At 35.3% G+C, this 24,035-nt stretch overlaps 2 protein-coding genes across 4 annotated transcripts; one reads left to right on the top strand and one right to left on the bottom strand.

The window, feature by feature from the left end:
- Window positions 1-1,061: 1,061 nt before the first annotated feature.
- LOC110642513 (uncharacterized) lies at window positions 1,062-9,304 on the bottom strand. Its single transcript, XM_058145230.1, is given in 14 exon segments — window positions 1,062-1,187; window positions 1,443-1,532; window positions 1,617-1,730; window positions 2,856-2,904; window positions 2,906-2,945; window positions 2,948-2,966; window positions 4,150-4,210; window positions 4,297-4,482; window positions 5,474-6,413; window positions 6,537-6,800; window positions 8,158-8,303; window positions 8,442-8,558; window positions 8,665-8,823; window positions 9,009-9,304. Coding segments are annotated over 14 exon segments (2,310 nt in total). The 5' UTR covers window positions 9,107-9,304; the 3' UTR covers window positions 1,062-1,160.
- A 1,493-nt stretch (window positions 9,305-10,797) lies between these two features.
- On the top strand, window positions 10,798-23,571 carry LOC110642508 (carboxyl-terminal-processing peptidase 2, chloroplastic). Of its 3 annotated transcripts, none has more exons than XM_021794594.2 (13): window positions 10,799-11,001; window positions 11,100-11,400; window positions 11,494-11,643; window positions 12,266-12,348; window positions 12,498-12,706; window positions 13,417-13,485; window positions 13,677-13,795; window positions 14,763-14,838; window positions 14,910-14,951; window positions 22,422-22,530; window positions 22,931-23,028; window positions 23,105-23,198; window positions 23,275-23,571. In XM_021794594.2, exons 1-13 carry the CDS (start codon window positions 10,888-10,890, stop codon window positions 23,398-23,400), a joined length of 1,590 nt encoding a protein of 529 aa, XP_021650286.2. In that variant the 5' UTR covers window positions 10,799-10,887; the 3' UTR covers window positions 23,401-23,571. The 3 variants fall into 3 exon arrangements, 2 of the variants coding, with proteins under 2 accessions (XP_021650286.2, XP_058001212.1); XM_058145229.1 differs by having other exon boundaries at window positions 10,861-11,001; window positions 11,143-11,400; XR_002492466.2 differs by lacking the exon at window positions 22,931-23,028 and having other exon boundaries at window positions 10,798-11,001.
- The last annotated feature ends 464 nt before the right edge of the window (window positions 23,572-24,035 follow it).

Below are 24,035 nucleotides of genomic sequence, written 5' to 3'. Positions count from 1 at the left end.
ATTTTATTTTGATTGAAAGATTTCTAAGAAAAATTAAAATATTTTTACAAATATAACTTAAATTCTAAATTAATAAAATTTTTCTATAATTTTTTCCTTTAAGTTGCTCTTAAACCGCCCCTAAACCGCTTTCAAACCGTCTTGAATTGTCATTTTTCGAACTGTCCTCTAAACCGTTTTAAACCGGGGCTCGAACCGGAACCGGCGGTTCAAGAACCGTCTTCCGAACCATCCCATGACGGTTTGGTTTAGGTTCATAATTTCATTGAACCTGAACCGGCGGTTCAGGAACCGTAACCGGCGGTTCCTGAACCGTGGCCAACCCTAATGTTATGCCTTATAGAGGGATAAGGTATGACAAGAACTGCGTGAGCATTGGAAGATGAACTGTTGAACACCAGCTTCCCCTTGCACCATCTTTAAGCTATTGCTCAAAATTTAACAGGTCCATCTCTTTTTTTTGTTTAACATCGGAGAATGAACAAAATCAAAACCGATTTTTTGACTTGAAAATTTAATAATTGATTAATGGGAGACATGCTTGAAAATTTGTAGTTTCTGTGATTTTAATTTATTTTCTTATGGATTTTGTTCATAGAGATATGCTTGTGGATTTCTTGTCTGTTTGGATTCTAATCAAGGAGCCAAATTGAGATTTTTATTTTTGTGATTTTCGATTCTGCCTTCAATTCTATGTGTTTTTTACACTATTATTTTTTGAAATTTTTTATTTTTGCTTCTTCAAATTCTCTAAAATTTGAGCTCAAATTGGTGCTAATCAATTGAATTAAAGCTTATGTGATGTTTAGCCATTTGGGGTATACAGAATACTATTCACGTGAATGGCTGAGAAAGAAAAATGAGGGATTGGAAGAGGACACTAATCGACTGAACCAAATCGATTTATGTCGGTTTGATTCAGTTTAGTTCAATTTCTCATAAATAAATTTTGGTTTTTCAATTTTTTTTTGTTTGGTTGGGTTCAGAACTGCACACCCCTAAATTTCGCAACCTAAGAAAGAATTTGTTTGCGGTAGTACATAGATCAAAAGCATCTCAAGTAATTGAAATAATCATTATATTGCAATAGCACACCATATTATAACAATAAGGAAACATAAACATTTAAGTAAACTCACATGGCTCTTGAGCACTAGTAATTAGCATTCTAACACGTACGTTGGAACCTACAATAGAACAAGAGTAACATAAGTCATCAAAGCACAAAAGCAAGGTGATACTCAAACATTGTTAGAGATAAAAAAAGGATGGGATGGGATAGAGAATGGGCAAAGAGGGAGGGCTACCTCCCCATTGTGTGGTCCAAATACTTTAGGCCTCCCAATGAATATAAAAAAAAAAAAAAAAATCCTCATTCCAATAATAGACATTTTCTAGCAAAAATAAATGCAGCTATTATGGGAAGTGAGAAGTGACCATACATTTGTCACTGCTTCTACCTCAAGCATGTGCTCGTCAAGACAATTTGTAGCATGAGAAGTATCATATTGGAGGATCCTAAGCTTCCCTTCCTGCATTTTACAACATTCAACATTTAAGTTCAAGACAGTAATTGCAGGATTTTAAAAAGCAGAATTTCTCTGCAAATTGCATACCTTAGTTCCATAAACAAGCCCACCTCCAACTGAGGGATGAAAGCATGCGACCTTGACCTCATCTTCTGCACTAGGAAGAACTCTTACAAGTTCCATATCAGAAACTCGGTAGACCTGATAAAAAATATTAAAAATTGATTTTCTTTTTTTTTATATATATATTATATCCCATCCCACCTCACAGCAATGTTATATTTCAAAAGTCCCCCATCATCTTGGACAACCTCAAAGGCTCTAACACTTAGGTGCCATCACCAAATTTACAAGCATCCTATTATCTGGTTTTGTTTTTAATTGTGCTGCTGTTTTCCCAACACTCAGCATCCTAGTTTAATAGTTCTATGTTTGCACACTGTAAGACCAATGCAGTACCTTATTCCTTCAAAATAATTTATATTTCAAAAGATACTTTTACAAAATATAATTTTTTAAAAATATATTACTTCATTTACACTGTCAAAGTCTGATGCTAGTCTGCCTTTTTATCACATAGTCCCCATCTTCTAGTGCATTTAACAATACAAATCAGTATTATTAAACAAATAAGTATTGGTGAAGGGATTCTGAATTAGGTCGATTGATTCGGTGGATATGGTTCAACCAGTGAGTCATTAAAAATTAATTAAATATCTAAATTAATTAAATATAACACCTATTAATTAAATATCTAAATTAATTAAATATAACACCTATTAATATAAAAAGATATAATTAAATAAATTTTAATTATTTAAAATAAAATTTTAACATTTATTAAGTTATGTTTAATAAATTTTAATAGTATTTTTAAATTTTACATAAAAGTATTCAGGTAATGTATAAAAATTTCTATAAATGTATAATTTTTTTAATATTTATGAAATATTAAGTATATATTAATAATTTTTATGAGGTTTTAAGTTCAATTTTCTATATAAAAAATAAAAAAAATAAAAAAATAGAGATTTTATTGAATAATTGAATTGCCCGGGTCAACCCTGTATCGCCGGTTTACTTGTTCAACCGCTAGGTCGACCAAGTCATGCCGGATTGTTTCCTTATCTAGTTCAATTATAAACTCAGATCGGTTTGAGGGCCAGTTCACTGATTCACTGGTTCAACCGGCCGGTACGGTTCGGGTTTAATAACTATGATACAAATAAAAAAAATATTAACAATGCACTTTTCTCCAGGAAAGCAGAATTCACAAAGTAACTAAACTAGATTATAAACGTAACAATTATAAAAATGAACTTATACGTCAAGAATAGTGTAAATGGGTACTGTTGTCTCCCTGTCAATGACAACATTTTAGAAGTGAACTGTGGCGATGACCATAGGCAAGCAGAAGTGCTCTGATGCGGGAGAGAACTACAAAAAAAGAAAAAGAAAAGTTTATCAAAGCAAGCAAAGTATTACAATTAGGCTTTAGATTGATATTATGCCTATTTCAAACGTGCATGAACCTACTAACTACAACTTCATCTAAAAGCAAGTCGAAGTTAACTTCTGCAATTAAATACTATATGGCTCCAATCAAATTCAACAAATACATGCTTATGCATAAGAGTAGCATTAAATTTCAGGGTCCACTATTCCATAAAATGGTCGTCCTCTAAACTTTTCCACATCCATTGAATCAAGCAGAGGCTAAAATTAATTGACCATCTTGTAAGTTAGAACTACTGACTCCAGACTGGAATAGCAATTAAGTTTTTTATGGTTTCTAGGCCACCAACAAAGGAGTGGAAATGAGCACGTGTAAGACCATGGAATCTGAGGGAAAGACCACTCGAGAGATAAGGCCTTTTGACCACCGTGGAAAATGGACCAAATGTGCATCTTTTTTTTCTTTTTTTTTTTCCCTCCTGTCCTCCACCCCCAATTCCTCAATTTGGTAAGAAACCCATTCACTTGGTTATTACATATTAAGTAGTTTTCTTATCATAACTGTTGGAAAAATGTTATGAAAGATTATCCATTAACTAACAGTAGCAGGACAATCACTGAATCACAGTTATTGTGTAGGACAACAGTTACTTCAACTCTTCAATTTACCATAAAGTATCCAACTATCCATGTCAGATAAGTATATTCAGACATTAGTTCATAAAATTTAGGATTTTATATGAGTGGGAAAATCTACAAAAACATTGGAAAATATGAGAGTCCAATCCCCAGATACCTACCCTTATCCAAGTCCAAGTAACAAGAATAAAAAACCAAGTGAAACAGAATATGATAATTATAGATCCTATAAAAGGAACAGAGATCATTCAGTGAAGGAGTATCGCACCAATTACACAATGTTGTTGGTGAAATTCAATCAACATTCAAATAAATTGCGTTTGCAGTTTTGAACAACTATTCCATTAGATATCATATCCCTTGATAATATAACTATATAGTTATTAATTATTACACAATTCCAGAAACATCTAAAATTTGGAAGAAGAAAATGGAAAGAAGGAAAATACACACACAGACATATATGGTACACTAATGTTTAGCACCCCAGTCTAGATGAAGGGTTGACCTTCTAAAAGTAACTGACCTGAATTCAAGTTAAACAGCAAGCAGCTCTTATAGCCCGGGATGCAAGCACCAAACCAAATCTAGATTTATGGATAATATTCCATAAGAATAAAACAAAGAGATATATATGCAAAGAATTAAGATTTATAATGTGTTTAAGCATTATGTTGCATTCTCAAGGGAATATATCCGAAGCTCATACACAACTTGATGGGCTAAAGATGTTGCAGCACCTGCATTATCATGGAGCACCTGCCCTTGTAAGCCAGGATCAGCTTCCGGATGAGGTAGCATGCATGCAACACAAGCTGCTAAAAATCTCCCACAAGGCGAAAAATGGGCACCCATTTCACTGCATGCATATTCTAACATGTAATAGCTCAGAAAGATGCAGTTTGTGATACCACAGCATTACAATTAGGAAATCTGAAAAGCTCACAAATATTCATGGAAGGCAATTGTTTTAATCTTGATTCTGTTTTTTCATACTCAACTCAACTCAACTAAGCCTTTATCCCAAAAATTTGGGGTTGGCTATATGGATTCGCTTTTTCCACTCTGAACGATTTTGGGTTAAATCCTCAGAAATGTGTAATACTTCTAAGTCATGTTGTACTACTCTCCTCCAAGTCAATTTAGGTCTACCTCTTTTTTTCTTTCTATCCTCTAACCTAATGTGCTCTACTTGTCTAACTGGAGACTCCGTATGTCTACGCTTCACATGACCAAACCACCTTAATCTCCATTCTCTCAACTTATCTTCAATTGGCACCACTCCTACCTTTTCTCAAATACTTTCGTTACGGACTTTATCTAGTCTAGTATGGCCACTCATCCACCTTAACATTCTCATCTCTACAACTCTTAACTTAAATGCATATGACTCTTTCAGTGCCCAACACTCACTACCATATAACATAGCCGGTCGTATGGCTGTACGGTAAAATTTTCCTTTTAATTTATTGGGAATCTTACGATCACATAAAACTCCCGTGGCACGTCTCCAGTTCAGTGAAGGCCAAACTGGTGATAGGGAAGGAGTTAGTTTAAATGGAGTGGTACTGTTCTAAAGTAATCACTTTAAATATCTAGGCTCAGTCCTTCAAGTAGATGGGGGATGTGAGGAGGATGTTAGTCATAGGATTAAAGCCGGATGGTTGAAGTTAAGTTTAGATAATGAAATTAAGTTCTTTGATTCTGTTTTTTCATATGATAATGAAATTAAGTTTAGATAATGAAATCATGAATCATATACCTAGAAAATACAGATAAGCCAATAGCAATTTTTTAGAAGGACTTGAATTGCACATTGCAAAGAATTTAAAAGAATAGAAGGGTTATGCCTGCAAAGTGCAGCATGTGGTATAGTTAGGCAACATAGCTGGGCATCTAGAGGGGCAAAGGGATCTTTTGCATCATATGGCCAAATTCTTAACTTGACAGTGCAAGGTAACTCTGATGCAGCAGCTGCAGCCAGAAAGGTAGCAAGTTCAGATTGGATTCTGCTAGCAACAGGCAGAGCAACATTTTCATTCCTTCCGACGCTATCAAAAGCAATACTTTCACCAGACTCAGTTGCAGATGTTGTTTGGGATCGTGAAGATCTTTAACACAGATTGAATCTCTCATTGCCCCTAGATAGGCCAATACTGATTGGAATTACAGGTGATGATGAGTAATTTTCTGTTTCACCAAATGCTCTTAAATTTTCATGAGCCACACCACTAAGGGAACCCATTGCATAGCACCCCATTTGGCTCTGGCCAACTAACCACCCATGCAAGAAAGGAACTTCCCAGCATAGTTGATCACCAAAGGGTGGGATGGAATCATTTCTCTCGACAGTCTGCACTTCAGCAGTCTCAGCATTATCCATCGCAAATTGGGGAGCTTCATTATCCATGTCACCCATGAAAGAATCAGTCCGAGTTTCTTCTGGCATAGGAGATGAGCCATTAGGTTCAATGGGAGACTACAGCAGTTCATACTGCCCTGATGGAATTGGATATGTCACAAGCTGCACAGAAGTGGAAGGATCAAGTCTTCGTTGCACATGACTTGAACTAACACCTCCATCAGTTTGCTGCTGAGGTATACTAACAACATCTCTAGCAAATGAAGGCCATATAAGGGCAGGCAAGGACAATAAAGGCAGTTCATCCCCTAAACAAAGACAGCCACCATGATGAGCATCTGCCAAATATACAGCTGGAGGAGGATAGTGCAGGTACCCTGGAGAAGTTGCAAGTGTCATTGAGGAATCAGATGAATCGAGGTCATTTACTTACCTACAAACCAATGAAATATTAGATGCACAACATTGTAAACTAAGTAAATTATTACTAGCAAAACATTACATATACATTGTGGCGTAGTAAAGTCAATCGTAACTGATGCAACAAAGACGTTTCACCTCTGCTGTTAAGAGAAATGAAGCACCGTGAGGGTGAAAATGCATGGCACGAAGTGAACGTCGTGTCATTAGCACAATAGCTGGTAAGGATGTCTCCCCTCTATTTTTATATTGCCATACTAGAGATAATGGAGCAGTCAAAAGCATAACCATAATGTACACCAGCAGGCATCAACTTTCATCAGATAACTTAAAATTACTAGATCCACAAATTCAAATGGTGTCAAATCCCTTGCACGGAAAACTCCTTACTGGATCTACCAAATTTAGAACTAGGGTTTTCTTGGTAATATTTGAAAATTCCATGAAAATTAGTGGACCAAAATTTCCATATGTATGATGTCCAACTACAACAACAGTTTCAATTGATACTAATATGTAAGCTGACTATTAGAAGGAGCACTTCAGAGTAGGAATATGGAGAAAGATATAAGAAATCTAAGAAAACAATTCTGCTTCATATGAACCAAAAGAATGATGCACCTCCTAGCAAAAAAGCCATTGACCAGCACAAAGGGATTACTGAAATTAGAGGACTCTCATCATATAATAATTTCACAGGAAGAACTTTTTCCCTAAAGATCTTAGCATTCTCCTCTACCCAAATGCACCAAATTATAGTAAACTTGCACTCATAGTCTCTTTCCTCTTTTCCTCTTTAAAATCCCCAAAATTTGCTGTCAAAAACTTATCAGAAGTCAGAACTTGAACATTCATTCATCTTTGACCCATCTGACAATCCTATTCTCACCATGACTTCAACTTGAAGCCCAATAGCTCCTCCTTGCTCAGACACTGTTCATTTTAATTTCTCATTTTATTTTCACTCTCATTCCTACTCATGACAACACCTTACCTAGTTACACATTTTTTCCAAAGCTATTTCATTAACAGCTTTAATAATTCCTGAACATTCTGTTTACTATTTTAGAATCCAAATTTATCCTTTTCCATATTTTCCTTTAATTTTTTTTAACTAAGAAAATAAAGTTTCCACATTACTATGCCTGGTTTTCAATTTTAGTAGTATATAGTTTCATTTTCCATTACTCTTTATCTGTACATTGCCCTTAAAGTATGCATCATATGCACAACAAATGGAGAAAAGTAATAAAATAGATGCCACACTTTGCAAATAGGGAGTTGTGGCATTCAAAAGCTTGTGTACAAAAAGGTTTGATCAAAATGAAATTATAGCAGGATACAGGGTAAGCAGAAACCCATCAATAAGATAATAAATTTTTCGGTACCACCAAGAACAAAAATGAAATTCAACCATCTAAAAAGTACAACCAATGACTGGAGTGGTATATTTGCTAACAGAACATTTTTGTGAAAAAGGCTCCATATGATAACACGCCATACCAATGTTTAGAAAGCATGTTAGGCAAAACGGCAATGGAATGTTGTAAATTGTAATGGAATGGAAATACAATAGAGATAGAGCAAAAAATTAAGAATTTGAATTTCTTCTCATACACTCCATTATGCTCAATTGGAGTTCATCAAACATGCACTTAGTGTAACAATAATTGAAACAAAAAAGAACATCATGCCGGAAACTGTCTCATCATTTCGGAAGTAGGTGTTCAGATACAAAGTCATGGCCAAAACATTTACAATCTGAGATTTAAAAAACACGATAACACAAAAAAGTGCAGTTAATGCTAGTTACTACCCAAGGTGTCCTCCAATGACCACTCAAGACTTTCAAGCATTTCCCAGTTTGGCAATCAATAATCTTTACGGTATGATCCCCACTGCACAAACAGACAAAAGCAGCAGTTTGGCAGAGGAAACGAATCAAATCATAAGCTTATCTCCACTAAATCTAATGCATAACATCTTGATATCTGGAAAATAAAGACAAAACAGAAAACAAAAAGAAAGGAACTCACTGCGTAGAAACAAGGGTCTTCCCATCAGAGCTGAAGGCTGCAGCTATGGTTGATCTTGGAAGAGGTAACAGCCGACAATATTTGGCTGATACATGCAGCAACGATTCTGCCTCTACCCTAAATAAAACAAAAATTCAAAATTTAAACTATTACATAAAGAGACAATAAACAATTCCTAAAAACAGACAACAAGGAAGCTGTTATAAAGTTTACACAAAGTTACCACGAAACGAGATTGCGCCTGGTATCTCGGGCTGATTCAGACCTGAGCTCAAAGGAATCCAGACGCTGATCAGAGCATTCGCCCCACAACTTTTTCGACGCATGCTTTGCTCGAGGGCAAGTCTCGCTTCGTGCCAGCAGTCGACACACATTATTACCACTGGAAAAACCAATGACCGAATTATCGAAAGCAGAATCGGAGAAACACGATACAATTATTATCAAATAACAAAAATCAAATCGAAATTGAAGCACACGCCAAAAAAGAAACAAGAGATAAATTGATTGAAAATTAATAGAACGTCCAGAATTTTATTCAAATTAGGAGATTTTGCGATGGAAGACCTGTGACGGCGGGAAGAGGTAGGCTGAGGACGAATGCGAGGATGCGAGCTGGAGGTTGATGGGGCATTAGATTCGTCCACACAAAAGGAGCCCCTCATTTTGAGAATATGAACATTATCATGCTTCAGAATTTTCCGTCATTTTCCCGAGAAAATTGGCATTGCACGGGAAAGCGACAGTGATTCCGAGAAAATTCTATAACAGGCAACTCTGAGAAGCAAGGAAAGAACACAGCGCGCTTCCGTGAGACGAGGACCCAGAATACATGTGAGCGCGAATTTCTTCTTTTTTTTTTTCATTTTTTTATGAATAATATTATTCTAACGTTTTAATTAATAATAATGCGTTTTTAATATGTAATTGTGGAGTGACTCAAATATGAGGTTACTAAGTGAAGAATGTATTTTCAATTACTAAATTAAGTTTAATTAGATAATAATACCTTATTTAAAAAATATTAGATTTAAAATTTTTAATTTTTTTTTCACTATTTTTACTAAAATATATTATATTATAACACTTTTCACACAAAATAATTTCACTCATTAATTACAATAATATTATAAAAAATATATATGGTTAGCTTTCACTCAAACATATACTTTTTATATAATTAATATAATTTTTTCTTGAAAATTTTAAAATTATTTTTTAAGTCTTCATAATAATATTTTTATTTACTTCATGTATTAGATTATTTTTTTATTTTAGTTAAATAATTATATTTTTTTAGTTATAAAATCTCAAAAATAAATAAAAAATATAATTACATTGAAAACGTAATTACAATTAAAAATAATTAAAAAATAAAAGTTATATTACAAAGATGATGAGAAATGTCTTCATAAACAATGAAAATTTTATGAGTACAAATATAGTTTTGCTTCGTAACTTTTGGCAAATTACTCTCAAGTTATGTCATAATCATTACTGGATTTATACTTTTTAATATTAATTAATTAATGTTTTAATATCTATTTTATTAATTTTTTTTCATTAGTTAATTATTGCAAATTAAAATATATAAAACTTTAAACATGCCCACGTAATTCTGTCATAAACAATGAGATAATTTTTTTTACTCAAAAAAAATGTTTAAATTTTTTCTCAACTTTTTTTTTATTTTAAAAGAAAAAATTAAAAAAAAAATTTCTGAAAAATATTTTAAAGAGATAATATTTCTAGAAAGACTTATAAAAAAATAATATTTTAAAAACTCTCCTAAAAATCACTTTTTCTAATAATTATTTCAATAAAAAAATTCAAGAGGAACTTTTGAAAGAAAAATATTTAAGCAGTGATTTTAAAACATCATATTAAGAACGACTAATATAATCCAAATGATTTGACTAGTTAGATTAATAAAATTTAAATTGTTTTTATGAATAAAATAGTTTTACTATACTTTAAAGAAAATAATTATAAAAGTATCATTAATTTATATATGAAAATAATTAAATAAATTATTTTTAATTAATTATATTATAAATTAATTAAAAAAGGTAAAAATTATTTAAATAAATTAATGCAGACAAAATTTGAATGAAAATTAATGATATACAAGATCAAATTAATTAAGAAATAAAATTTAAATTAAATAAAATTTATATATTCCTCTAGTTGTGAGTATATAATGACAGATTTCTTTAAAAAATACACTCATTTTTTCGTTTTAATCATAATATAATTATTTTTACAATTTTTTTTATTAATTCAACATTTTTATAGGTTGGATATAAATATTTAATTTAGACTTTGAGATGGAGTTAATATAAATAACAAAAATTAGAAGTGCGGGAATTTCGGCTAGAATAATAAATAACGATAAGGATAGTGGAAAAGGAAACGCTCCAAACATGAGTAACTGAAATCGTCTCCTATGCTATGCGTTGCCATGGTGGTTCTTGCAAGCTCTGCAACTTTCTCCGCCTCTCTTCACACTCGGCTTTCTAACGGAAGCCCTCGTTTTCTTCTCAGCTCCACTAATTTTCAGGTACACTTTCCATACCGCCGAACTTACTTCCTTACATGCTCTGCTCATCCAATTTCGATTCTTATATGTATATTTCTGATTGGACGTTTGATATCTAGGTTTTGCAATGGAAATCGAAATCCCTAACTGTACGAGCTCTAGAAGCTCGATTATGGCGTCCTTTGAATTGCAGGAGTAGAAATTGCAGTGACTATGAAGCATTCGCTCCTAGACAGGAGCTCTTGTTGCTTCATCCGATACGGATTATCCGGAAATGCCTCTCGTCTCGCCGAAGCCGACAAGGAGTAATGAACTGTGCCGAAAATTTTAGAAACCATGCGTCCATTCTTTTTGTCCGGTTGGTTGTTACGGTACTGCTTGTTACCTCAGTTTCGTTTGCTGCCAGCAATTCGCCCTCTCGTGAGTGTAGTTTGATTAGTGCAGTAAATGATTTTTCTTTGATGAATGGTTGTTTCCATTTTGGTACTAATTCTTGTTGTTTGTGTTATTTAGGGGCGCTCAGTGAAGAGAATCTTCTATTCCTCGAGGCGTGGAGAACGATTGATCGTGCTTATGTTGATAAAACTTTTAATGGACAGAGTTGGTTTAGGTATAGAGAAAATGCTTTGCGGAATGAACCAATGAACACGAGAGACGAGACGTGTATGACTTCTGTTCTTTAGTTTGATGTGCATCAAACTAAAACTTTGCGGTTTTTTTTTTTTTATTTTTTTATTTATTTTTTTTATGTGCACTCAAACACAAATCTATGGACGTCTGTATTTTCTCCCAAACATTTGCAACAAGACCTGTTAAATTGTGTCAGCGTACTGACCCCTATCCATATGCTGTGTAAATTCTTGCTTGAATTTACGCAATGTTTTTATAGCTAGCTTTTAACTGTTGCTTGCAGAACTCAGTAATGAATATTTTTGGTTTTGTATATTAATGCACATTGTGATTTTGTGAAATAGAAGTACAAGCAGAGATACACAATAATTTTTTTATAAGCTAGTGTGAACTGATGCTCTTTTCTGAAATATGTTTAAAATATTGTCAGCTTGATCATTTCACAAGCATCAGTCTTTTCTTTCCATGTTGTTGATGAATGTCTCAGTAATACCTTTCAGACTTGTTTTAGCCCTTCTGATAATTATTTTGACTGTTTCAACCCAGAGCCAGTTAATGACGAATCTTTGTTTCATTTCATTTCTAGTAGTTAAAGCAGCCCTCTAATGCACCACCATTCTAACTAAGTCCTATTGGTGGTATTTTTTGGAAGCAGACATGGCTATAAGGAAGATGCTTGCATCATTGGATGATCCTTTCACTCGGTTTCTAGAGCCTGAAAAGTTTAAGAGTTTGCGGGTACGAGGTCTTTTATTATCGTAATCTATTGCATTTTGCCTTCAATATTGTGGAAGCTAGTATACAAATTTAAATATATCATTTGCTATTCATAAGGTGTAAATTTGACATTCTTATATAAAATCTGTTACCATCTTCTCTGAAGGCAGTCTGGAACACAAGGTGCTCTTACTGGTGTAGGGCTTTCAATAGGCTATCCTATAGGTTCTGATGGATCACCTGCTGGACTTGTTGTTATTTCAGCAGCTCCAGGAGGTCCTGCTAGTAGGGCTGGAATTCTATCTGGGGATGTTATTTTGGCAATAGATGATACAAGTACAGAAAGTATGGGCATATATGATGCAGCAGACCGGTTGCAGTAAGTATCTTGACTTATAAGTCACCTAAAGCTGGCAAATCGATCTATTTAGTTTATTCTTATTGTCTGATATTTGTACTGAACTGAAATTCCATTCATATTTCTCAGCCACCAGGGATTAAGAAAATAAAGGCCGTCAAAGATTTTTTTTTTTTTTGAACTAGTCTTTGAAAGATTTATTAGACATATCTGGTGCTTCATCAAATATTTAAGCCTTACCTTTAGTTGAGGTATTATCCCAACAATACAGGTATTAATGTGATGCATCAGTGGGAGACAATGATTGCATTCAAGTGGAAGGACTTGAATGGAAAATGGGAGAGTGACAGTGACATAGAGTAGCATTTGATTTCTAATCATCTCATTGAGAACGCCACTCTAGATGGGATAGGATTAAAGAAAAGGGTTCATGTGGCCAATCTTTGGTTTGGAACTGAACTTTAGTTGACTTGAATTTGTCCGCATAAATGATTTTGCCTGTTTCTGAGTTCACAGGTTGCTAATTAATTTGGAAATTATATTGCTTAGACTTGCAGGCATTTCATATATCACTTTATATGTATGGGTATTGTTGCTACATGGTCTTGTCATTGTTAAGTGTACAGTTTGGAAAGCATTGATTTGGAGAACTAAGAAGTATTGAGCCTTTATGATCTTTTATATCTTTATTTTTATGTATTGGTTGCCTAAGTTAATATGGTGATTTGTAGGGGGCCTGAAGGAAGTTCAGTGGAATTGACTGTTCGCAGTGGACCTGAAGTAAAGCATCTTGCTTTGATGTAAGATTGCTGCTTTATTATCTCTTATTTAATGCTTGTGAACCTTTTTTGTTGGTAGAAATTTGGTTCCTCTAATAATTTCTACCGAGGTTCTTCATTATGCTTTGCTGTTGTAAATTGGGCTACAATGGGACTATTCATATCACCATTATATTCTGGTGCATTTTAAACTAACCAACTGCTGCTTCCAGTCGAGAAAGGGTATCTCTAAATCCAGTGAAGTCAAGACTCTGTGAAATTCCTGGCTCAGGAAAGGATTCTCCTAGGATTGGGTATATTAAACTATCATCATTCAACCAAAATGCTTCAGGTGGTTTGAGATAGCTTCTTTTTTTTTTTTAATAATTATTATAGAATCATTCCGGAATTATACTGAAATGTTGCAGATTACACACTCTTTCATATAAATTTGCTGGTAATAAACACATGCACTGGGTATCTGAATCTTTTAGAGAAAGTTGAATGTGTTTGGACATAGAAAATGTTTGAAATATGTATATATCGTAAGTATTGATGTTTATATGTTTAAATTGCAGACCAATTACATTTAGCATGGGCTCAGCATGAGTATCTATTATGACTTGTTTTGTGTTGTGACTTATAAATTAACAGTGGTTAGAATGAGCTGTTTCTGGATATGCAACTTTTGGGAAACTTGTATTCTGATTCTATTGCCCCATAAAATTTTTATTTGGTTCTTGGACTTCCAATCTGACATTTTAAACCTTGTAGTTTTGTTGTTCTTGCAAAGTTGACCTGTTGTCAATTACTTTTACTCTGTTAGAAGTTAATATCTACAAGAGACTTATATGTTTAAAAACCAACAAGGATGATTGTAGGAAAAATATGCAGAAAAATAAGCAATTTTAGAAAACAAGTAATTGTTAACTAGATATGTGTATATCACATGCGTTATGCTTTTACATTTGGAGAAGAAACCTCCTATTTTATTCTCCTATTCATGCACTATATCCTATCAGATGTGCTTAGTTTAATTTCGCTGTGCGAGTCTCAGATAAAAACTAAAACAGTGATGAAATTAAAAGGTTGGAATAGATTTTGCTTATTTTATTCCTTACTGTTGTTGTGACAATCACTTCAAGCCATAGAAATAATGAACATGCATGCTGAGTGACCTTGTGTTGTGGAATAGAATCCAGTGTCTAGCAGACTCTCATCCCTCCCTCAAACCCCCATTTCTGTTTGCATGTGCTAGATGTTGAATTTACAAAATTTGATTCATTCAACATGCTCATTGACAATTATTTCTTTTGTAGGTGCTGTCAGGGAAGCTATTGGTGCTTTACGGAGTAATAATGTTAATGCCTTTGTGTTAGACCTTCGAGACAATAGGTGATTAGCTTTCAATAATCTACATTTTAAACTTGGCTGGCAGCTTGTCTGAAAGCTTAAATTTGCTGCAGTGGTGGTCTATTTCCAGAAGGAATTGAGATTACCAAGATTTGGTAAGTTAAATAAGATGGCTAGAGGTGTTTATATTAAATATATGTTATGTATGTTTTGGTAAATATATATTCTACATTTCCGCGTTATTGTAAAATGCTAGTAAGAATAAATTTTCAGAGATAAATGTTACATATTATGGTAAAAGGAGAAGGAATGTTAGGAAAGTAGTGTAAGTAGTGTAACTGCTTTTGGAGGGAAATACCTAAAATAGTTCAGGTTTGATAGAGTTAGTTTTGGATGTCTGAATCTGTTAGAGAGCAGTTACTGCTGTGTGTATAAAGGGTCAGCTCATACCTGTATGGATTCATTCAAGATTCAATTCAATAATATGCTCTCTTCTCTTCTTTAAACCTCTGTTCTCTTCTCTTCTTATCTCATTTCTCTATTCTCTTCCCATCTCATTCTTTTCTCTTCTCATCTAATTCTTTTCTCTTCTCATCTCATCTTTCTTCTCTGTTCTGAGTTCCAATCTCTGTTATCAGATCTGATCCTTAAAAATTTGGTATCAGAGCCTGTAGCGTGAGGGAACCAGCCAATTTCAGATCTGGAGTGTCGCAAGATGACTAGATTTGGGACAGTTACTCGAGAATCTAAGGTTTCAAAGTTGGAGGAACAAGTTAGGGTTTTACAGGAGGATTTTAAGAAGAATAAGGAGGAATTGTGTGGGGAAATCAAGCAATCTGCAATAGAATTAAGGAAGGAAATCAAGCAATCTGCAATTGATACTAGGAAAATTATTCTGGAGGAGTTCCGATCCTTGTTTGGTGCAAATTTGGCTGAGAAGGCCAGAGAAAACCAACATGGAGGCAATGAGGAGGCTGGTACTTCTATGGCTACTCTTGGAGGAAGGGGAATTCTTCCTGTGCCAAGGGAGAACATTAATACAAGTCAGAGAGGGGCTAATAGTGCTAGATCTGCAACTGAAGTTGAATTAATACAAGTCAGAGAGGGGCTAATAGTGCTAGATCTGCAACTGAAGTTGAAGGTATGTCCAAATTTTTGCCTAAAGTTAAGTTGATTACTTTTGATGGCAAAGAACCTAGGGCTTGGCTAAGGAAATGTACCAAGTATTTTGAGGTATATGGGGTTCCTAAGTGTAGAAAGAGATGATTCTCATATATTTCAATTAATCTGTACATGGGTATTTATATACAATTGATTCCTATAATTGTGTTATACTAATTAGGAAGAAATCCTAAATAAGAAATCCTAAATAGGAATACAGAATACAGAATATACACAGAAATAATATAATGATTGACTTTCCATAACACTCCCCCCTCAAGTTGGAGCATAGATGTTAATCATGCCCAACTTGTTACAAATGTAGTCAATCCTAGCTCCATTCAGAGCTTTTGTGAAAATATCTCCTAACTGCTCTCCAGTTTTGATATGTCCTGTTGAGATGATCTGTTGAATTTTGTCACGAACAAAGTGACAATCACTCTGAATATGTTTGGTCCGCTCATGAAATACCGGATTAGAAGCAATATGGAGAGCGACTTGATTATCACACCACAATTTGGGTCTTAAAACCTGTCTCATCTAGTAATTGAAATATCCACATTACCTCACATACCGATTGTGCCATGGCTCAGTATTCGGATTACTAGATCGAGAAACTACACTCGCTTCTTGCTTTTCCAAGACACCAAATTTCCTCCAACAAAAACGCAATATCCAAAGGTTGACCTCCTATCAACCTTAGATCCAAAACATTCAACATATAAATGCCAATGAAAACCATATAACAAACCTCTTCCCGAGCTCCTTCAAATAGCACAAGATTTGTCCCAAGGCTTCCCAATGAGCAAGGAAGACATAAACCGACTTACCACACTAACGGCATAAGCAATGTCAAGGTAGTTCAATTTTCCTACCAATCTCTCTCTGGATCTTCAAACAACTCACTATCCCTGTAAATTTGGAGTCATTGGTGCACTACAAGGCTTAGCACCTAATTTTCTGTCTCATCAATAGATCAAGAACATATTTTCTTTGAGACAAGAAAATACCCTTCTTACTTCTCATAACTTCAATACCCAAAAATACTTTAATAATCCCAAGTCTTTGGTCCTAAACTGGTTTGGAGGAAGGTTTTAAGAGATGAAATACTGCAGAGTCACTCCCGGTGATGATAATGTCATCCACATAGACTACCAAGAGAATTAGACCTTGCTTATAAAATCGTGATCACACTTACTCTTTTGCATACCAAATTCCTGTACTGCTTCACTGAATCTCCCAAATCAGGCCCTAGGACTTTGTTTCAAGCTATAAAGAGACTTCCGAAGCCTACAAACTTTACCCAACTCCCCCTGAGCAACAAACCTAGGTGGTTGCTCCATATACACCTCCTCCTGAAGATCACCATGAAGGAAGGCATTCTTGATATCCAATTGGTGCAGGGCCAATCATATGTAGTAAAGAGATAAACAAGCGAGCAGTAAGTTTAGCTACAGGAGAAAAAGTGTCGAGTAATCAACCCCATATGTCCGAGCATATCCTTTTGCTACAAGGCGTGCTTTTAATCTAGCCACGTAACCATCAGATTTACAATACACATTTGCAACCATTAGCTTTCTTACAAGTTGGCAAAGGCAACAATTCCCATGTACCATTAGCTTCTAAAACCTCCATTTCCTCTTTCATAGCGGGCAAAGACACAGATGAGACTTAGGGATGGGAATAGAGTATAAAGAAGTAACAAAACACCGAGAACAAGAAGACAATTGATTATAAGAAACAAAAGAAGAGATAGGGTAAGTACATGAACGTTTACCTTTACAAAGAGCAATGGGTAAGTCTAGATCAGAATCATGATCGCATGAGGATCTCCCAACGAAGTAGTGGAGGATCCGAGTCGAATCTCCAATCTCTGGAATAAACATGAACAACGGAGGCCGAGTAGGTCTAGAGACTAAGAAATAGGTGTGAGAGAGGACTAGACATTGGTTGGTATATTAAGATATCATCTTCCTCCCCGACTCTCATACACGATGATTGAGAAAAAATGGAGTGGACTAAAAATGTGACATCTGCAGAAACAAGATAACGATTAAGAGTAGGAGAGAAACAACGGTACCCTTTTTGGATCCGGAGTACCCAAGGAAGACACATTTGAGAGACTTTGGATCCAATTTAGTAACTACATCACGTACAAAACAAGTACAACAAAAATACGGGGTTCAACGGGAAACAAAGATTTTGTAGGAACAAAGCGATAAGGAATATCCCCATTAAGAAGAAGGCATACGATTGATCAAAAACATGCCGTAGAAACCGATCCGCCCAAAAGTGTTTAGGAACTTTCATCCAAAAAGAAGAGCACGAGTTACCTCAAGAAGATGCCGATTTTTCTTTCGCCACGCCATTTTGGGATGGGGTATCCACACAGAAGATCGATGAAGAATGCCATTTTGTGTCATATAAGACTGAAATTGTGCTGAAAAATATTCTTTAGCATTGTCACTTCTTAATATGCGCACAAAAATATTAAATTGAGTTTTATTTCATTACAAAAGGCACAAAAGATAGAAAACAACTCAGAACGATTCTTCATTAAATATAACGTAACACGAGAGTAATCATCAACAAAAGTAACAAAATAACGAAATCCAGTTTAGAAGTAACAAGGACCCCAAACATCGAATGAACTAACTCAAAAGGATGAAGCCCGTTTATTGACTCTAGACACGTAAGGCAAACGATGATGTTTTGCAACCGACACGACTCACATTCTAGTATAAAGGAGGACACAACTTCTTCATGGTAGACAAAGAAGGATGACCCAATCTACAATGAGCTTCAAGAGGTGTTAAGGAGCAAACAAGCGATCGCGTACATGATTTTTCGAATGTAGAGACCACCGACTCACGTCCTCTACCAATAATTAAGATCCTCAAACAAACACCGATCGAAAAAGAAATAGAACAATTTAAGGTATGAGTAAGTTTACTAACAGTAGATTAAAAGAGAAATTTGGTAGACACAAAATGATGACAAAGAAATTGAAACCCATGACACAAGAAGTAGAACCATCGGCTAAAGTAATTGAGGAAGTGGGATTAGAAAGTAGATAGAAGACTAGAATTACTGTCATGTGATCATCAATAACCCATTTGGATGAGGAAGACACAAGGCATGTAGTGGATTTAGATCGCAGTGATAGGGGTAGGCTTTAGAGATGCAAAATCCTCTGCGGATACCAAAAAGGAAGATATCAGAGAATCCTTTGTCGCCATATTTGCCATCTGTGATATTTTTCCTCGTTGCGGACAATTATATTTTGTATGGCGCTCATGACAATAATAACAAATGACTCCTCTTGAGTCCTGATTAGAACTAGCTTCTCCATTACATTCCTCCTCTACTTCCTCTTCTATTACCTGTCCATTTGGATTACTAATAAGAGCACTCGAAGATTGGGTACTCTGAGGACCCGTGAATGTTTCATGCAAAGAGGAAATCTCGAAAGAATCGAGATTTAGCGCCTCATACTACGAAGGAAGGCAGAAAACTCATAAAACTTTCACATCGTAACTAAAAGGCAACAATACATTAAGTTCCTCATATACCCGCTTAAAATCCATAAAATAAGCCGTGAGAGACTTATTCTCTTTCTCTAGAATGCCTTACAAACATCATAAATACGAGATATTCCCTTTACGAAAATCTAAGTAATCCATCAATTCCTTAACAAATTCGATTAATTAAACTAATTACCTCACCGTGAATCGAGTTCAAAAAACAACCGAGTATCCTCCCTTAGCCAAGTTTGTTGTGTATCATCGAAGTGGATCTTTAGTAAGGTGATCATCCTTATCAATGCTACGCAAATAGACCCTATTACTCCACTCCAGATAATTCGAACCATTCAGTTTGTGTTCCGTGATCTTAGTCATCATCGGAATCACATCAGAAATAACATTCTTATTGTCTGCCATTTGTTGAGACAAAGAAAACTAACCGACACGCTAATCCAAAGTAACAAAATAATCCAAAATCACAAATCAAGCAAATACCGAAATAGGATCCGAGAGCCAAACCTCGAGTCCTTTAATGGTGTCTTGGATCGGGTGGAATGAGGGGATTGAGGCGACACTGCAATGTTGATCGGCGGCCAAGGTCTCTCCTGAGCTGGGTGGTGAGAACAAATAATCACCCTAGATAGATGACCTGCTCTGATACCATGTAGAAAGAGATGATTCTCATATATTTCAATTAATCTGTACATGAGTATTTATATACAATTGATTCCTATAATTGTGTTATACTAATTAGGAAGAAATCCTAAATAAGAAATCCTAAATAGGAATACAGAATACAGAATATACACAGAAATAATATAATGATTGACTTTCCATAACACTAAGGATCAAATGGTGGGAATAGCAAGTTTATTTTTGATAGAAAGGGCTGATGCATGGTATCATAACTGGGTTAAGGGTGATGGAGGTCATTCTTGGGAAGATTTTGAGAGGGAATTGTGTGGCAGGTTTGGGGATGAAGGATTAGGGGATGTAGTTGAAGAATTCATGAGGTTAAGGCAAGAAAACACTCTTGAGGAGTATCAAGATAAATTTGAAGATATTAGAATTAGGTTGGAAATGATGATGCCTAATCTTGGAGAAGCTTATTTTCTGTCAAGTTTTTTTGGGGGGTTGAAGGATGATATTAGACCTATGGTTAAGATGATGAAGCCCGTGAATCTTTCTCAAGCTACTGAGGTTGCAAGATTGCAAGAGCAACTCATAAACTCTACCAGGAAACCAATTTCTTATTCTAGACCCTACCAAAGTGATTTCAGATCTAATATCCTTTCATCTTCAGTACCTATTACCTATAAACCTAATCAACCTACTCAGAATTATCCTTATGCTCCTAAACCCCCTATAACAGACTAGAATGCCAATTTAAAACAACCAAATTCTGTGCAGAAAACCTTACCTACCACTAGTCAGTCTTCTGTCAACCAACCTACAACTAAATTTACTTCCACCGATTACACTAATTCAAATACCATTAGACAACCCAGACCTTGTTTTACGTGTGGAGAGAAATTCTTTCCTGGCCATCAATGTAAACAGAAAACTCTCATGGCCCTGCAATTGCAAGAGAATGATGCCTCAGTATTTCAGATGCAAAAACAAGGAATAGATGAGGGGGAAGAGGAATGGCATGATGTTATAGAAGGAGAAGTACCTGCTGTATCTGAAAAAGTTGCTCTGTCAGTGCATGCTATGGAAGGCAGTCATGGGGTTCATACTATAAGGATAATTGGGCAGCATAAGAACAGGGAATTGTTGATATTAATAGATAGTGGTAGTACCAACAGTTTCTTGGGTGCAAGAGTGGCAAAAGAGCTGAAGTTACCTATTATTGAAGGGCCTGCAATTGCTGTGACAGTAGCTGAAGACAGGAAAATTTCTAGCAGCAGCATGTGTCCTAACTTTAGATGGGGAATGCAGCAACACTCTTTTGTATTTGACTTCAAGCTATTAGACATGTGGAGTTTTGATATTATATTGGGAGTTGACTGGTTGAGGACATCTAACTCCATTTTATTTGATTTTCAGCAATCAAGAATTACTTTCTAGCATGCAGGGCAGGTGGTTACATTGCAAGGAATCAATGATTTGGGCACTCAATCTAAATTGCTGCACTGTACCAGTTCTCAATGTAAATTGTTGCATGGGAAGGGAATGTTCAGCAGTAATTCTGGTCATACTTTTGCTGCATCAACTGATTTACCAGGGATAATTTGCAAATTCTTCAGGGCCTTATTAAGTGGGATAATTTCCAGCGGAAGAAGCTACATGGGGGTTCAAATCATTCGTCCTAGCTCAATTTCTTAAGTTCTCTTCTTCTTGAGGACAAGAAGATTCTCTTGCGGAGGGTATTGTTACATATTATAGTAAAAGGAGAAGGAATGTTAGGAAAGTAGTGTAACTGCTTTTGGAGGGAAATTCCTAAAATAGTTCAGGTTTGATAGAGTTAGTTTTGGATGTCTGAATCTGTTAGAGAGCAGTTACTGCTGTGTGTATAAAGGGTCAGCTCATACCTGTATGGATTCATTCAAGATTCAATTCAATAATATGCTCTCTTCTCTTCTTTAAACCTCTGTTCTCTTCTCTTCTCATCTCATTTCTCTATTCTCTTCCCATCTCATTCTTTTCTCTTCTCATCTCATCTTTCTTCTCTGTTCTGAGTTCCAATCTCTGTTATCAGATCTGATCCTTAACAATAAACTCCATAGAATTTTGGTTTGGATATCATTTATGTACAAGGCAGTGGATATTTACTGTGACCTTTCTCTTTCTCTGTACTTGTGTTAAAATTGCTGGAATCAAGAATGAAGATAATAAATTATATGTGATGTGGATGCTAATCTTCCAAATAACGGATTGTTGCTTTCTCTATCTGGCTTAAGTCATCCCATGCTACTAATTTTAGCTATTGCCATTCAGGTTAGAAAAAGGAGTGATTGTGTATATTTGTGATAGCCGTGGCGTTCGGGACATATATGATGCGGATGGAAGTGGTGCACTTGCAGCTTCAGAACCCTTAGCTGTGCTGGTATGAAATATATTGAATTCTTAGATTGCCATAGCTTAGCATCATGGAATTGAGAGAATGCTTTGAGGCTTTACTCAGTCCGTGTGATTCAGCAGTCACAAACTCTTCTCTCTCTTTCTCAATTTCTGATAAATTATGTATTAAAGAAACTTACATCTTTCAATTTATTCATGCTTCTGCAAATTGTACCCTTCCTTCTTACTGTTATTCCAGGCTTAGTGCTAATCATTCCACTACCCAAAGTCCCAGAAATTATCATTACATTCTCTCCTAGGGTATATGCCTGGGCATTGGACTTTATTCGTAAAGAGTTTATATGTTAAATACGTGCGTGGACTTCCACATTTTGATCAGCAAATTTTTATTCCATTGACATCTCTTTCTTCTGAGTTCCAATCAGGTAAATAAGGGAACCGCAAGTGCAAGTGAAATATTAGCTGGTGCATTGAAAGACAATAAACGTGCTGTGTTGTATGGAGAACCCACATTTGGGAAAGGGTATCTGCTTCTGCTTCTACGGCATTTATGAATAATATTATTTATTTCTAATGGGTGAATTTATCCCATAATGCAGCAAGATTCAATCAGTTTTTCAGCTATCTGATGGCTCTGGCTTAGCTGTTACAGTTGCTCGTTATGAGACCCCTTCTCACACTAATATTGACAAGGTCTGTTGTGATTCTGTGCATCCGGCTCTGCTTGCATGTCTGCCTCTCTCATTACTTTTGTATTTCTATGATGTAGGTTGGTATTGTTCCTGACCATCCACTACCCAAATCATTCCCCAAGGACGAGGAGAGCTTTTGTGGCTGTCTCCAAGAACCTGCTTCTGCTTGCTACATTGACAGAGTACAGCTCTTTGCTCGATGACAGATTCTTTTGTGTTTTTGACATTTTCTTTTGTGGAAGGCAGCAAGAATACTTTCACAAATGTCGTTAAAGCATTCTTTAGATGGTTCATCGATTTTTATCAGCGTTAACTAACATTTTCGAAGAATTTGAAAAATGAATTGAGAAACAGATTCTTTTATGTTTTTGACATTTTCTTTTGTGGAAGGCAGCAAGAATTCTTTCTCAAATGTAGTTCAAACATTCTTTAGATGGTTCATTGATCTTTATCAGTGTTAACTAACATTTTTGAAGATTTTGAAAAACGAATTGAGAAAGCCCCCTTGGATGTAATTTATCAGGATAATCAGGATTGATCATGGCTTGTCTTTGATTGGAAATCATGGGACTACGTTAGATTTATGTTTGATCATTTCATGTGTATGGTCAATTTATGTTCGTGGGTCTATCCTTGGGTAAATGAAAGCAACATTTCTACGAAGTTCTAGAAATTAACACCTATTCTGCACATCCACCCTCTTCCTTACTCACTTGGGGCTTGCAAATTAACATTTTTATTCACAGCAAAGAGAGCATCTCTTTTTCTAGTGTCTTAGAGTTTGAATTCCAAACAAACAGAAGCAGATATTAACTTGGAGCATTTTACTGGAATGAGT

This window comes from Hevea brasiliensis, chromosome 4 (genome assembly GCF_030052815.1).
Source record: "Hevea brasiliensis isolate MT/VB/25A 57/8 chromosome 4, ASM3005281v1, whole genome shotgun sequence".
Classification (NCBI taxonomy): Eukaryota; Viridiplantae; Streptophyta; class Magnoliopsida; order Malpighiales; family Euphorbiaceae; genus Hevea; species Hevea brasiliensis.
The sequence above is the reverse complement of the archived record's forward strand: the minus strand, read 5'-3'. Positions and strand labels throughout refer to the sequence as shown.

What these genes read in the sequence shown, in the direction of transcription:
- LOC110642508 (XM_021794594.2), top strand. Translation starts at nt 10,888, where the DNA reads ATGCTATGCGTTGCCATGGTGGTTCTTGCAAGCTCTGCAACTTTCTCC. An exon ending in TGCCAGCAATTCGCCCTCTC is followed by an intron (nt 11,401 to 11,493) that starts GTGAGTGTAGTT and finishes TGTGTTATTTAG; the next exon opens with GGGCGCTCAGTGAAGAGAAT. An exon ending in ATTCAACCAAAATGCTTCAG is followed by an intron (nt 13,796 to 14,762) that starts GTGGTTTGAGAT and finishes TTTCTTTTGTAG; the next exon opens with GTGCTGTCAGGGAAGCTATT.